A 16,963-nucleotide genomic window follows, 5' to 3' on the forward strand; every position below is an offset into this window, starting at 1 on the left:
TTTTGTCTGTCAATTCAACTGCTCTTTCAAGCCACGGTTCTGAAGTGCTATCCTCCTTTACGCTTTCCAGTACATAGTTTTGCACTTTTGCTGATGAGTCAGTCCATGGACGAGGATTTTCAGTCGGTCCGTGGAAACATTGAGACCGTAGTCGGTGCTATGATTATAGTGAACCATGTGCCAGCAGCATGCACTTACGCTGCAGATGAACTGAGTGTTCTTGAACGGGAGGCACGGCTGCTGCATGATGTCCGGTCTACGGATTTCACAAAACGCATTTCCCGTCAGAAACCATTTTATTCATGCTGATGTTCTTGTAGTCATGCTTTATTGCTCACAGGCTCACAGCCTGCTCATGGTCGGTTCTTGTTGCACACAGTTGGTTCAGATGTTTTTGTCCCAAGGTCACTGCAAATTCGTCACACTATTCTTTGAGAAAAGCGCCCTTGCGTGATGGTCATGCTATCCAACCACATTGCTCATGAGATGGTACCTGCTCTGCTATGTTTGTCTGAAATTCTGTTCTCTAGTTGAATATATATCTCGATGCCTTGGTAGTATGTGTGTGGGCTGTGTGTATTACGTCTATCAGGAGTTCAGGACATTAGATGCAAGTCTGCCCCTTAGTCAATCATGACGAGCTGCTGCTTCGTTTTCTCCCCCGGAACAAACTTGTGTTGTGCGGGTGAGTTTGAGATTTTAGAGGAAACGGAAAATCGGTGCTGCTAACTGTTGTTGCTTGGCGTCTACATAGTTGAGCTTGGCTTAAACAGCATGATATGATTATTCAGTCCATGATAGTCATTCCGCTCTTACGCCGATCGACATTTCACAACATTATGCTCTGGTTCTTGCATGATCAATCCTTGCTGCGGGCAGTAGTTCAATTGAAGTTTTTGCCCCAACTTCTTCACACTATTCTTCACCTGATGTTCATGCTATGCAACCACATTGCTCATGGGTTTGTACCTGCTATGTTTGTCTGAAGTTTTGCTATATATATACCGTTGCCTTGGAAGGGTTTGTGTGTATAATTACTTCTATCAGGACATTAGATGCAAGGCTGCCCCAAGCAAGAGTGAGAGTACTTGAAACCAATTGCTACAAATTTTACAGGAAACTGAGATTTTAGAGGAAACTGAGAATTGGTTCCGCTCATTCTTATCGATCAGCATATAGACAGTTGAGGTTAGTTTGAATAGCATAGTGACTTGATTATTCGGTCCCGATAACCGTTGCCCTCGCAGCGTTGTACCTGAAAACAAGAGTGAGAGTATTTGGATCTGATTGCTATGGTTTGCAGTAGCTTTATAATTCCCCTGCTACAGCTCATTGGTTTATAGGAACTTGGACTCATTAATTGCCTAGCTCTGTAGCTGCCTGTATTACAATTCCTGCAGTTCTTTCGGTGGAGAGCAGCAGCTAGTTTATGTCTTTGTTGCTGTTTTGATCGGCCACCAGTAGCATTGCATCGAGGAAGCTCAGCTTAGAATGTTTGGAGGGTCACTGTCATACAGCAGTAATAATATTGGATAATCATTTCTTTTATACATATGTAGCGGGGCAGCATTGATTTTATTGAGCTCACTGTTTCAATCATCCATGACTGATATGATGAACCATCAGCTTGTATGCTTCGGCATGTTTTCCATTTGAGCTCTAGGATTAGTATGTTTGTGTCCTATAGCCTTTATCTTTAGTAGTTATTAAATCTTGCTTTTACTGTTTTGCCTTTCTACTTGTTACAGTAATTAGCTTGCCCTTTAATTTAGTAATCTTTGCTGTTCTGATTGTGACCATATTCAGATCATTGATATGGTTGTTAGAATATTCCAAATTTATTTGCCGAGCTTCGACCACAAATGGATGACATGTCAAAGAAACTGCAGGAAATAGAACATGCAAGGGACCAAGAGGAGATGAAGATAAAGCATACTGAGTTGGAGGCGAAACTGGGTCAAATCTGAAAGTTGCAGATGAAGAAAGTTGCAATTTCAAATATGAAACAACATGATGATGTAACTTTTCAAGAGAGAAGTGAAGCTCAAAAACTGAAAGTTGCAGATGAAGAAAGCTGCAAGTTCAAATCTGAAACAACCTGGTGATGTAACTTTTCAAGGGACAAGTGAAGCTGCGATGGAGAGAGGGGCAAGAATGGGCAATGAAGCGTAGGTTTTAGTTGTTCGTGAAAAAATTTAGAAATAATTGTACTTTGCCTGTGTTTCTTTATCAAGGCAATTATCTTGTTGACAGTACTTTAATTACATGTTGGTTCTTGAATGAAGTACTCAGTTTCTTTTTGGTGAAGCAAAGAATTGATTACCAATGCAATATCATGGATAATTTATTTAGGCATCATTAACCTATTAGAAAATAAAATGATATATTGAATTTATAAATGCAAATAAAAGAATCATTATATATTAGTACATACGAAAATAAATGTATCTACAAATCGTCTCCACATTTCTTAATACACAATGTGGTGTTACTGTAAAACGTGTCTATATCCATAAACGCGTAATAAAAATGTATCTACAATATTGTTTCTACATTTGTTAACACACAATTTGGTGTTACTATGAAATATGTCACCCGCCATGTCACCCGCCACATCACCCGCCACATCATGTACCATGTTACCAGTCACGCTCTACTAAATCGTCTCTATACTAATTACTGCGCAATAAGACGTCGTTATAAAAAACGTCTATATTAGTTGGCATGTTTTGTATATGTATCTATAAATTGTATCTATATCTCTTAACACGCAATGAAGCGTTACTGTACTACGTAACTACACCACTAGAGACGTTTTATACATGTGTCTGCAAAATTGTATCAATATTTTTAGATATGCATCTAACGTTTTTATAAAATATCTCCATCTTTCATAGCAACGCTTAAAGAATTCATTTCTACAAGGTCTAACACGGTATATATTTTTGAACGAACTAACACGGTATATATGAAAACGCTTCTAACACGTTTTATAAAAACGTGCCTATATTGACATAGAGACGAAATAAAGTGTGTCTAACTTTAAATCTGGCATATCTAAAGAGGGTTTTTCAGTAGTGTTCACTCCCGCCACCGTTGATTTGTGAACTGCCAACCTGTAACTTATTGTTTGCCAAATATTCACGCGAGCCTAGGTGTAATAGGAAGGATTTGACAACTGGACTTTGACATTAACATATAATTTTTTCCCTTGAGCCTGTTTTTTAGCCTCTTTTTTGGCTATCAATTCCAAGTGCTCTTTTGAGCAGCAGTAGCACTTTTGCTGATGAATCCGTGGGCGAGGGATTCCAGCGGTCCACTCGATCCATGGAAATGTTGCCTGCGGTTTTATGGTGCGGCCGGGGAATTGGTTGGCCGCCGCCGGCCGGCCGGCCGGCTTTGAAAGCACGCGGCCGCCAAATAAAGCGCCTCTCTGTCGAAAAGATTGTGTTTTTCAGTCAGTCTTTCAGGTACGCAACCTGCAGGATCTCAGGGCGAACCCCTGGACTTTTGAGTTCGAGGCGTCAAATGCTGCAGTATCTGGCGGCCGTCTACGAGCTGTGGCTGGGGTGACGATGACGCATTCTGGAAGTCCAGTTTCTCACGATACTCGAAAACAAGTCCAGGTTCTCACACACTCGGTTCACAGCAAGGCGTGTAGTTCCATTTAACCATTGACTTGGTTCCCAAACAAGTCTACAACTGCCATCTAAGCTGGAAGCTAAGAAGAGGATAAAAACAGCCGGATGGTTTGCCGTCCCGCGCTTCCTCTCCTACCACGACCTCTGGATTCTTGCTGAGCTGCCTGATGATACTGCCCTGGCGGCACGCTCGGCCGTCATCACGGGGTCAGTTCGCTTCAGCTTATAAGCCAGCTGAAAAGCTGAAACGACTGATTTGTTGTGAGAGGAAAATACTGTTTGGTGGCTGATAAACCGGCTGAATAAGCTCAAGCGAATAGGCCCACGGTGCTCCTTTGGAACATCTGGAAGGCACGAAATGTTATGGTGTTCAACAGCATTTACATTAACGCATCAACAACGCTTCGGAATGCTACGACTGATCTTTGCTTATGGACGCGCAGGTCCAAATCGCCAGTAGTGACCTCAATTGGTTATAATTTAGCTAGCCTCTCTCTACCGATCTCTTGATCCCTCATTCACAAATCTTGTAAGCACCAACCTTACTTATTAATATGAATATGCAATATTCAGGCTGGCTCCTCGCCTGCCTGCCGTAGTTAAAAAAAAGTTACTCCGTACCAACCAGAATCTCTCTCCATCACACCACTCCACATCCAGTCCACGTGGCATCGCCACGTCATCTGCTGATGGATCAACAACATTAAACTCTCTGCCCGATCGAGCTAGGAAGCAACAGCACGATCGATCCGGTCGACGAAGAAATGACACGCCAATGGAAACCGCAGAACGCAAGCAAACCTCGCTCGTGGCGTGCGGGCCCACCAGTGATACGGGTGCACGTAAGCTGGGGTCTAAGGACATGATGATGCCCGGCAACATTGCATTGGGTGCAAATGCAACTTGGGAGGAGGTGATTCATTCCTTGGGGGCAAGCGCGGTTGCGTGCGTGTCATTTTCGCCCGGCCAATCAGTCACTCGTTCAACCACATCTCTCCCGTCTCTACTGACAGCGATCAAAATGGAAAAATTGAAATGGGATCTTACACACATGACACACCTCACCCCTGGCCTGCTACGTGTACCCTGCTAGATTGCACTCGTTTAGTGTAGGCCACGCACACGTGTGGGACACATGGCATTGGTTTAGTGCTTGCATTTTACTCCCTCTATTTTAAATTGTTGGTCGTTTTAACTTTTTCATATACATGATTTTTATTATACACTTAGATATATGTTATATTTAGATACATAATAAATTTTATATATCTAAAAAAGGTAAAATAACTTACAATTTGGAAGTGAGGGAGTACAAGGTAAAACAGCTACATATATATATCCCTGATATATAGGCGCAGTGGCCGTGGTTACCTCCGTTACCATTACGGAAAATAGCAACATTTTGGTTACTAGCGTTTAGCAGCTATTAGAATTGAACAAACACAAATATGTACGGCACAACAATGTTGCAAGCCAAAGAAGCGAGGATGACAAACATCAAACGAGCTATGATATAATTATCTTACTTTTCTCATCTTCTTACCATTGGTTGACTTTCTTCTTCTCCATTAATATACTCTCTGTCGTAAATTATAGGTCATTTTAGCATTCTAAAGTTCATAAGTTTTACTATGCACCTAGATATAGTATATATCTATATGTATAATAAAATCTAAGAGTTTAGAAAAAACAAAACGACCTAAATATGCACCTAGATATAGTATATATCTATATGTATAACAAAATCTATAAGTTTAGAAAAATAAAACGACCTAGGACAAAGGAAGTATTAATATAAGCCGGCTAAACTCCGGCCGGAGTTTAAAAATAAATAAAATTTATTTGCATTCTCATAAAATGAAACTACTTGTGCATGGAAAACAACACCAACAAGTTCTACAAACAATTTCTAGATTATTTTTCTTTGCATATACACCCTCCGTCCTAAATTACTATTCGTTTTGACTTTTCTAAATATATAACTTTTACTATGGACTTAGATGTATACATGTCTAAATATATAGCAAAAGTTATGTATCTAGAAAAGTCAAAACGAATAGTAATTTAGAACGGAGGGTGTACGAGCTACCTACTAGCTTGGGTCGCCTTTGTCAGTGACCATGCCTTGATACGTTGGTGTGGACTGAGCACTTAGCGAGCAGGCGGGAGCACTGAGCGAACCACACTGATTCCCTTTCCTTGCAAGAATCCAACACCCCTGGATAAATACGAAGTGAGTTTTGGTGTGTTCAGATTCTTGCGAGATTCTGTTCTTACGCAAGGAGAAGATACTGACCCAAGTGCTTATCTATTCCTTGACAAAATAATTAGAAGGATGATTAAGCGCAGATACTTCTGCACCAATTTAGCTTCTGACCCTCGGTGACCACGATATTCTGAATTCAGCTATGTCCTTCAGCAGGAAACACTACTGGAAAACCGAGCATCGGTCCTAGTCCTTAGTATCAATTGTTTTTTTGACCTGGTACTAATGTGAGCATTAGTACCGGGTCTAACGTCTAGTTCCCCAGGAGTCCCTGTGACCCCCTTTAGTACCGGTTGAGGGCTCCAACCGGTACTAAAGGTCACCCATTAGTACCGGGTGGAGCCTCCACCCAGTACTTCCCTCCTATAAATCAGGTGTCTCCTTCCTCCTGCCTAAGCCATTTCCTCCAGCTCGGGCTTCATTCATTCATGACGAAATAGGGGAGCTACTACCGGATTTTTGACCATTTCATGGGGATTTCACTCATTCAAGTGTTTTAAAGGTTAGAAACTTCATCCTCCCTTGATACATGGTTAGTATACTAAATTTTATGCTTTAGAACTAGAGTAATTTATGAGTTTTAGAATAAGGTACAATGGAGAAATCTTTCATTTATATGCATGTGTTATTTAGAGCTCATATTTGTGATTTTTAGAATAAGCTACAATTTTTTGGATGTTATGTTTCGTATTAGTCAAAGAAATTGATATGAGGTTGGAGGAAAAAATTTCATAGTTTAGTCCTTTACAAATATGAGCTAAATAAATTATCGGAAAAAATATAATTTGGTTATATTTTAGTCATTTGCAAATACGAGATAAATTGTGGTACATAGAGATAATAAGATGAAATAGAGGTACGTAATTAGTCATTTTTAGAATAAACTACAATGGAGAAATTTTTTATTTATATTTTATGTTTGAGCTAAATAAATTGTGGGAAAAAATATAATTTATTCATAGTTTAGTCATTTGCAAATATGAGCGAAATAAATTATGGTACATAGAGATAGCTACTGCTGCTGGAGGTAGTGGTGATGGTGGGGGCGATCGTCGTTCCTCTCGTGGTAAGGGGAAAACCATCGTTGGCCCTCATGATAAGCTGAAAAAAATAAGCACGTGGGAGAGAGCAATACGTCGTTATTTGGAAAGATGTCATGAAGATGCTGTTGCGGCTGATCAGGAACCTCTTTTTGGTGGTCGTTATGCTCCACCGCCAGTCTCGGGGGTTTCAGGTCCACTGAGTACTACCGTCGCAGGAGGCACAAATAAACCACAGGATAAGGCTGGGTCAGCGAAACCTTCGTCTTCACCACCCAAGGATGCTTAAAGTCCTCCTGATAGTACTCAGTGGATGGTTTGTTGTAGTGTATCATGTTGTTTGGGTATGAAATTTAAATTTGTGTATTTCTATCTAAACTTTCAGCAACATTTGAGTTTGTCGTAGTGTATCATGTTGTTTGCGTCTGATATTTAAATTTGTGTATTTCTATCTAAACTTTTAGCAACATTTGAGTTTAATGAACTTTGTATCATGTTTATTATGTTTCATATATAATTCTATGGATGATCCGAATATCTTTGGTTCGGTAATACTTTGTAGATGGATCAGCAATGGATGTACAACACGGACAAACGCTCCATGGTGTACATTAATAGCTTGCGTGATTTTCTTGATTTAGCAAAGTCCAACAAGCCACCATCTGATTTTATTTATTGTCCATGCCGAATTTGCAAAAATGAGAAGGATTACTCATCCAGAAAGACTATTCACACCCACGTACAGTTCGGAATTCATGCCTAACTATTTTGTTTGACCAAGCACAGGGAAAGATGAGTTATGATAGAAGATGATGATGATGATGAAGGAGATGATAACTACATTCCTGACTGGACTCAAGGAGGTGCCTTTGCAAATGCTGCAATGGGCGAGGCTGAAGAAGAGATGGTTGCAGAAGAAGGTCCTACCGATGATCTAGGTCAGGTGTTGCAAGATGCAAAGGAAGATTGCAAGAGTGTGAAGGAGTCAAAGAGGGGCAAAAAAGTTAGGTACCACACTGAAAATGTTGCAATGGAAGGCAAAAAATGGAGTTTATGACAAGGATTTTGACGAGTTAATGAAAATCATAAAGAACATGCTTTCCGAGGGGAACAAATTGTTGTCCTCAACGTACGAAGCGAAAAAGGTTGTTTGCCCTCTGGGTTTGAAGGTACAAAAGATACATGCATGTCCTAATGATTGTATCCTCTATCATGGTGAGGAATACGAGAAATTGGAGACTTGTCTTGTATGCGAAGCGCTGCGTTATAAGATCAAGCGAGATGATCCCGATGATGTTGAGGGGCAGGCCAGAAAGAAGAAAGTTCTTGCGAAGGGAATGTGGTATTTCCTCGCACGGTCAAAATATCTATTTTTTCTAATTTTAAAGTTAACACAAGTATTATGACCATTATAACCTATTGCTAAGTTAAAATTAATAATTTTACTATTTTTGATATTTAAATGCATCTAATATTTTTATAGTGTATATCTAATCAACATCAAGCTAACAAATTATTTTTACAATTTTTGTGAATGTTATTTGATTTACTACACAATAAATTAATACTATAGCAATTGTAAAAGAAAGAAAAATAAAAAGATGTTTAGGCGGGAAGCCGAAACAGTGGGCTACAAATCCCATTCGTACCGGGTGGTAACAATACCCGATACTAAAGGGGGACAATTTCACTTTGGCGCGCTCTACCCAGCTTTAGTAACGGGCGGTGGCTAGGCCCGATACTAAAGGGTGGCCCTTAGTACCAATGCTAGCCAGCACCCGGTGCTAAAGTCTAGCACCGATACTAAAGGGTGGGTGGGGGAAGGGATAAAAACCCCACCGTCTTCCTCCCCCAACACTTAGCTAAATTTTGCGATCGATGTCGTTGTCGGCCCTCTACGGATCCTCCACGCTGCCACCCCCGCACCATCATCGCGTGTCGCCGCCGACACGCCCCTCCCCGACGACGACGCGCCGCCCCGACACACTCCTTTGCTGCCGCCCATCGGCCCACTACTCTCCACCGACGGCCCTCCTCTTCCCCGCCGGCATCCTCCCGACCCACTCCGCGCGTGCTCGCCGCCGACCGACGCCGCCCCCACACGCTCCGCCGCTGTCGCACCACCCTCGACCAGTGCCATGCACCTCACGCGCTCCCGCCGCCGCTCCAGCCCTCTACCTCTCCCCGACAACGACGCCCGGCCACCTCCACAACCACTCCGCCGTCAGCATTCCTCACCGCCCTCCTCCACTGACGACACGCCGCACTGCCCCCCGACCCCACCCGCCACACCGCCGGCCCTTGTCGTCGTCCTCTCCATCAATGATGATGCCGACCGCCCCCTTTAGTAACGAAGTAGCAATACCGGTTGCACAATCTAAATGGGGGTTAGGACCCGGTACCGAAGGCGCTTTCCCTAGCAGTGAAATTGCACCACCGGCAGCAAATTTGACAAGATTTATTTGTGGTATTTTACAAGTAGCCTTTTCCTTTATTATTGTTTACCTGGCTCATTTTTTCCAACCAGAATCTTGTGCATTTTTTCTCTAATAAACGTTGCACTTGGGCCAGTATCTTGTGTGCTTTTTTTCTCTAAAAAAGCACACAAGCCAGCCATATCAGCACTATCTCGTCGTTGAGTTAGAAAATCTCAGAACTACAATCCGCTTAACGCTTACCTAATCTCTCCAAAACCAGACGAGTCTGAGACTGCAAGCTGCGGTGTCGTACCATTGATTGCCTTCTGTATACGTCCCATCATCTGCAGTACTTATGAAAGAGTCACATCCAGTCGCTTTTCTCCCTTTTTCATAATTAATGATAATAGCAGAGAAACAATTTTTTTGCAGTGGATATACAATTAATAAATAGAAGCAATTAACAATATTATATTATCTCTCAAAGTTTACTGGACGCGCATTTGCACATGGGTTTTCTTGCCTATTTTATATTTTTCATATGATACATGTGGCTAGGATACCACCAATAAGTGCATCTCATTTCAGTAGCCGAATATATGCATAAATATTGGAAACAGTTCGCTCTCTATTCTCTAAACTTCTACAGAAATAGGTGACGTATGCTTAAAAACGGAGGAAGTAGGTTGGAGCAATAAAGTTAGTTAATTAGGCCTCTCAATTCAAATGCGTACAATTTTGCTTGGCACGTGTTCGACCTCTCAATTCATGATTATTAGACCTAACTTATCTTCTAGATAGGAGGTGGATCCTCGCCCGCGGACAATTAAAAGGAGACAAGAGAGAAAGGGCGTGTTAAAAGGAGACAATCAAAAGCTAATTAGGCCAGTCTCAATGGAAGTTTCATCAAAAATTTTATGAGTATTAAATAACATACCACATCAACAATTTTGCTGACGTGGTAAGATCATTACGAGGAGAGAGGAGAGGAAGTTTTATCATATGTAAGATAAGTTTCATCACCATGAAATTCAGCAGGCAGAATTACCAAGTTCTCTTATTCTTCATTTGTCCTTCTCTCTAATTTTTGAAGACGTCCTTATCAAATTAACCCACTTGGTAAAAGGAAAATAATCAGCCAATCCACAAGGGTGTTTGTGCAAAATACACCACACACCTGATTAATACACACTAATGCCCAGCTAGCCTCTTACCCAGAGAGAAAGATGGGAGAAAAATCTCTCGTCAGCCATTGGCCGGCACCTGGAGCAGAGAGTGTATAAGACCTGAAGAAGCGTGTAGCTCAACAAGAGATCGAATCGCTAGCTTTTGCCAACGACCAAGAGCTAGCCTCACGTTTCTAGCGTGAGCTAGCCGTCGTCCTACGACAGCAACCAAGCCAAGCGAAGCGGAAGCCTCTCCCTTGCAAGCTGCAACTACTCGAGCTAATAACCGGCGAGGAGGTAGCTCGGAAAGAAGCTGCGTGGCGGCGGCGCGGCCAGCCGGCGACGGGCGGCGCGATCGATCGAGCGGCGCATGGGCAACGCCCTGGGGTGCGCCGGGCTCGGCGAGCGGCTGGCGGCCGCCGCGAGGGACGGCGACGGCGCGGAGGTGCGGCGGCTGCTGGAGGCGAACCCGGGGCTCGCGCGCTGCGCCGCCTTCGGCAGCCTCAACTCGCCGCTCCACCTCGCCGCCGCCAAAGGGCACCACGAGGTACGTGCGGGGTTACCGGCCAGCCTGCATGTGTGCAGTCTGATCGGCCCTTAGTCCGTTTGGATTTTTTTCCTGTAATTTTGATTGAGTTTTGGTTTTGTTATGAAGGGTAGCTGGCTATAGAGCCAGGCTATTAGGTTTTAGCCTAAATCTGTTTGACCTAGTAGGCAGTATGAGGGTTGGGGTCACTGATCAAGGCCCACTTGTTCTCTGTTTTTGTTCTCTCCTTCCTTTTCTAGGATCTTCAAGGTTACTCCTACACTATATGAGTCCATGCCTACCTTTCCTTATTGATCTATTGATTTTTAGTTGGTTGGTTGGTGTGTACAACTCATTATGATATCAGAAACAAAAGGCCTTAGATTTAAATTTCACTAAATTAATGCACACTTCTATTCCACGTCTTAAGCTTAGGGAAGATATAGTAAACACAAGGGTGTAGCGTATAAAGGATATATTTCTTAGCTTTCCTCGCTAGTATGGTCGCTGCATGCAACTCAATAGTTCATGTTAGCATATCTTTTTCCCCCCTCAAAATGACCCATGTCCAGCAGTGATGAGGTTTGGAGCTGATAACACTGGAGGCATGCATACATGGCATGTAATTAAAATGCAGTCAAGAATTGTAGTAGAAGTAATAAAAGTGAATAAAACATGTCCATGAGTAGATCCCGTTCTTGATTCCTTGTCCCCTTGTTGGTTCAGTATCATGTACACAAATCGATTAATTCTCCTGCGTGCCAATCAAACGGATTTTGAGATAAATTCATGAGGTGACATGGGAGCTGAAAAATCTTGCCAAAAATCATGGCCGTACATACAGCCACGCGATTATTGTTTCTTTAGCATGTGGCAAGGGAACAATCCGTGGCGTTTCAATTACAAGATGTAACGTTGAGCAAGTGGCCTGGTATGGATTATTTTCTACGTTGTTGTCACCCTGATGACGATTGGTAATAGTAGATGTAGATCCAACTTTTTTTTGACTCATTTTCGTCCTGCAAGTTGTTAGGGGGCGCAATTATACTTGGACACGGGACAGTGACACGAAATCTACCACCAGCTTTTCCTTCTATAGTTTAGGGGGATTAACGAAAAGATTTCGAAAACTTTAGACTCCCCAGTTGCAAACATCTCCATACCACTTGGCAAAAATGAAAGGAAAAAATGGAGATGATTTTCGTTTTTCTTTTTGGTGCACTTGAATATCACAGACCAATCAGGTTGCTGTCCATGCACGCTAATCGCTGTGGGATCCATCCAACGTAATAACCCCCAAATTTTTAATGTGGTCGCATCAGAAAACAATCAAAGGAAAAAGGACGTCATTGACATCGCAGGCACAATTAGTCAGCTGACGTTGGTCAGAGTCCTAAAACAATCGCTGCCCAAAACGGTTGGGACGCCCCGGCCAGCTGCTAAGCCTCACACCAGCACTCTTAAAATTTGCCTGTAGCCTGATGATGCCTTCTGACGAGTACTAATCGGTGTTACCCAACTTTTTCTTGAATTAATCATGTTATACATCCAACCTTTTTTTTTGCAGATCGCCGCGTTGCTGCTGGAGAACGGAGCTGACGTGAATGCCCGGAACATCTACGGACAGGTGGGTGAGCCATCCGATCCAACATCATCATTTTGTAACTAACTAATTCACCGTGGAGGATTGCACGACTTGGGTCTCCCTCCGACCCGAACCGTGCAATCTTCTACGGTGAAAAGCTAACTGTGTTAAATATGACTTTGATTATACATTTAATTGGTACCGATTTCTCAACCACCACGTTTCCTGGGGTTGATCCGTTGAGCTTGAATCCATTAATGGCATGATGCTCACGGTTTTTTGAACACGTGGGTCAATTGCAGACAGCGTTGATGCAAGCCTGCCGGTTCGGCCACTGGGAGGTGGTTCAGACGCTGCTGGTTTTCAGATGCAACGTAAGAGCGGCACAGTGCTACCTCGTTGCAAATTGCAAATGCTCTCGCTGGCGTGATGGTGATCCCTGTCGGGTTTTCACTGTAGGTGTCGAAGGCCGACAGCCTCAGCAGCCGCACGGCGCTGCACGCCGCGGCGGCCGGCGGCCACGTCAAGTGCGCCAGGCTGCTGCTGGCCGCCGCCGCCGCGGCCGGCGGCGGCAGGTTCGTGAACAGGGCGGCCAGCGGCGGCGTGACGGCGCTGCACCTAGCGGCGCTGCACGGGCACGTGGACTGCGTGCACCTGCTCATCGACGAGCACGCCGACCTCGCCGCGCAGACGCTCCCCTGCGTCGCGGCGCCGATGGGGTCCATCGGCGCCGGGAGCACCCCGCTGCACTACGCCGCCGCGGGCGGCGAGGTCAAGTGCTGCCAGGCAAGTCGTTCTCGCCGGATCACTCCCATTTCCGATTACCATGCAGGAAGATCGATCAGTAACACTGACTGACACACAGAGCATGCTGTTCTCGTGCAGATTCTTGTGTCGCGAGGCGCCGACAGAACGGCCGTCAACTGCAACGGGTAATTAGTCAACTGCTCGGCTTAATCTCTTCTCCTCCATGTCCGATTCCCCATTGCCTCTCGGATCGGTAGTTGATTCCTGCGAGGATTCTGCTAGTCAGGTGGCTCCCGGTTGATGTGGCGAGGACATGGGGCTGCCACTGGTTGGAGCACGTGCTGTCGCCGAAGTCGCACCTGCCGATCCCCAAGTTCCCGCCGTCCGGCTACCTCTCCTCGCCGCTCCCCAGCGTTCTAACCCTCGCAAGGTAATCCCATCTCCATCTCCGCCGATTGATTTCAGTAACTGTAAGAATCAAGAACGCCGGTTGATTTCTGTTGGAGCCTCTTCTGAGTTCTGACCCACTGCTGGTTGGTGAACAACCCTGGTGCAGGGATTGTGGCCTGGTTCTGAACACGTCGTCAGAGTTCTCAGACGGCGGCGTCGACGAAAGCGACGCCTGCGCTGTCTGCCTAGAACGACCCTGCAACGTTGCAGCCGAAGGTTTGCCAGTTCATAGCTACAAACATATGAATCTGTCGCAGGGGGAAAAAAATCAGTTCTTGCAGATGCTAATCCTCTTCATGCTCGACAGTGTGTGGGCACGAGCTGTGCGTGAAGTGCGCGCTGGACCTGTGCTCGGTGATCAAGTCCTACGACGTGCCGGGGATCGCCGGCAGCATCCCGTGCCCGCTCTGCCGGAGCGGCATCGCCTCGTTCAGGAAGCGGGCGGCCTCGGAAGCGGAGGACGAGGAGCTCGAGCCTGACCTCAACTCCGCCTGCTCCGGCGGCAGCCACTACAAGAGCGCCGGCGAGCACACGGCGTCGTCCAGCCCGGAGAAGAAACGGAGCACGGATTCTGATCAGGGCATCATCCTTCCCCTCTACTCTCCTCCCGCCGTCTTGTCCTGAACTCCTGATCAGGATCGCATTGCATTGCAGCTGTCGATGCGTGTTAGCAGATGCAGAGGAGCTGCATCACCATTAGAAAATGTGCAGTATTATGCAAGTACAGGTACGTAGATGCACAGAGACAGACAGATTTGTTTGATTTTACTTTACGTTGGCTCTGCTAATCGATGGCATTTGAAGATCATTTTATGGTGGTGTATATGGGATTGGTGTAACATGTACGTCTGATTGGTTTATTGTAGAGTGGTTGTAGAAAGAAAAACAAACATTCTTTGTTGTAAAGGTTGTTTGCTTTCTAATGGCGTCCAAGGTGCGTTATTAGGAGCTGATTGGGTGGATTTCTTCCAAAACGGTTTCACTAGTGAAGCCACAATTGGTAAAGTAAAAAAATGGTGGTTTTACTCGGCTTCTAGTTCATTTTAATTTCGGTTTATAAAATGACTCCACGCTACAGTGTCTTGTTTTGCGCAAAACAAGTGAAGCTGAAGTCGAAATAAGTTCTCCCAAACAGTGCTTTAGGCTGAGAGGATGTGCATGTATGTAATCGTCTTTGCCCGTGTGTTCAATGAGAGTCCGTGCATGCATGTTTTCATGGAAAAAACAGAAAGAAAAAAAAGGACAGAATTGTTTTTTTAAGGGTACAATTTAGAACGCGTCACACCGCACGCACACACGCGTGCGTGTCCTACGCACACACCACATGAGGATTGGAGGGTCTAAATCCTGTGTGGAAACGCACAGAATTGTTGCGCTGGGTAGAAAGGACACCGCGATCTGCGGCCCAGTTGGAAGAAGTGGACCTGCCAAACAACACTCAGGCGCACAAGATGAAGAAGCGATGCCATTGGCCTTCTAATTTTAAATTCTTGCATTGCTATTGCTTTCTTGTACTCTTGACTCTTCTATGTTGAATCAACGTTCCATCTGGATTCGACATTTGGTTTTAGCACTGCCTGCTTAAACTGAGCAGAAGATAGCATCGCCTCGTTCAGGAAATGGGCAGCCTATCGGAAGCACCTGACGTCCGACGTGCGTGCCGGAGCTTGCTGAACTCCTGATCAGGATCGCAACTTTCTTGTACAGGCGCACAAACTCTGAACTCTGAAACCCTGACGCCATTTGGCTTGATCGTGCGTATGGCGGCCCCGGCGCCGGCGCGTTGGAGTTGGCTCCTGCCGCGGATCAGTCCGAATCAGCAGCCGGGTAGATAGCATCCTTCCATTGCAAACATACGTGCGCATCCAAGTTATCATATACTTTTCAGAGCAAATTCATAGTCATAGCTGTTACATATGAACCTTGCTTTGTAGACTTTAAACTCGACAGTAGAAATGATGTGTCTTGTTCAAAAAAATATAGAAATGATGTGTCAAATTGAGCCAACAAAAGGAAAAATTGATGAATCATCGCTACAAGGTGGCAAGCTGTATGACAACAGTGTGTCATGTGACAATAACAATGTATCAAATTGAAGGCCACTAGCAGCAGCAGGTAGTAGTAGCAACTACTAGCAAGCAAATGAATGCAACCATCAGAACCAGCATAGAAGAAAACACAGTTTATTGCAAACAACATCTGATTTCAAGTAGTTTTTTTTTCACGTATAAATAAACTTTAGGAACAAGCAGAGATAAAATTGATGGATCAAAAACCAACCCAATTACTAACAGGAAACACACATAAATTAGGCCTGTGGCCATGACAGTATTTATTGTATACTCATATACATGCACACATGCATGTGGCGGCGTCACGTCTTCATCACAAGTTTTGGGCGTGGCGTGTCCTTGCAAAATAACGGAAGTAGCAGCCCGTCAGAGCACGGCAGCTCGTATGATCATCCCTTTCAGTTAGTTGTAGCGGTCCATCAAGTCTCCCGGGCTCTCGGTAATACGGAGTATCATAACAACCGATGCTTCCGCGTTGTTATTTTTAACGATCCAGTTGCAAAAATCTACCAAAAGTAGAAACAAGGATGGATAGTGCCATCTGTGATCGCCAAAAACCTCTCCAGTTATGGCATGAGCAATATCCCCTGCATGCCATCTTAATTCGATTCAAGCAGCAAATCGTCTGCTCATCGTTTCCATAACTGAAGGTAGCTAGGGGCCCTAGCTACTTATAAATACATGCACACACGTACGATTTGTTCGATGGAAGGATCAAGTACATCGGGGGGCTGGGCGTCGGTTTGTTCGCCATTGGCCTCATGGTGACCGTCGTCCTTGCCAGCGAGGTCAAGGACACCCGCGTATTGGTGGGCTGCACCTGCGTCGTCGTCGCCGCCTTCATCGCCGGCCTCGTGGCATTCTGGCATTTGATGCCATTTGTTACCTCACATACATGTAGTGCCCTTGTTGCTTCCGCGTGTTTGTTTTCTTAACGCTTTCGGGTCTATATATTATCCGTATAACTATTTTGAATCGGTTTGCAAATTCCAGTTTTCCGAGCGATCACAAGGTTCTTTCCATCTCTTATCACCGAGACCTATCCAAGTACGA

At 44.6% G+C, this 16,963-nt stretch overlaps 1 protein-coding gene across 1 annotated transcript; it reads left to right on the forward strand.

Annotated features, from left to right (window-relative positions):
* The first annotated feature begins 10,589 nt into the window (after nucleotides 1-10,589).
* On the forward strand, nucleotides 10,590-14,863 carry LOC117853992 (probable E3 ubiquitin-protein ligase XBOS36). Its single transcript, XM_034736275.2, has 8 exons — nucleotides 10,590-11,077; nucleotides 12,624-12,683; nucleotides 12,944-13,015; nucleotides 13,101-13,427; nucleotides 13,527-13,573; nucleotides 13,675-13,818; nucleotides 13,945-14,054; nucleotides 14,146-14,863. The coding sequence occupies exons 1-8, from the start codon at nucleotides 10,901-10,903 to the stop codon at nucleotides 14,460-14,462; spliced, it is 1,254 nt and encodes a 417-aa protein (XP_034592166.1). The 5' UTR covers nucleotides 10,590-10,900; the 3' UTR covers nucleotides 14,463-14,863.
* Nucleotides 14,864-16,963: the final 2,100 nt, after the last annotated feature.

The sequence above is a fragment of the Setaria viridis genome, chromosome 4, assembly GCF_005286985.2.
Source record: "Setaria viridis chromosome 4, Setaria_viridis_v4.0, whole genome shotgun sequence".
NCBI classification, from domain to species: Eukaryota; Viridiplantae; Streptophyta; class Magnoliopsida; order Poales; family Poaceae; genus Setaria; species Setaria viridis.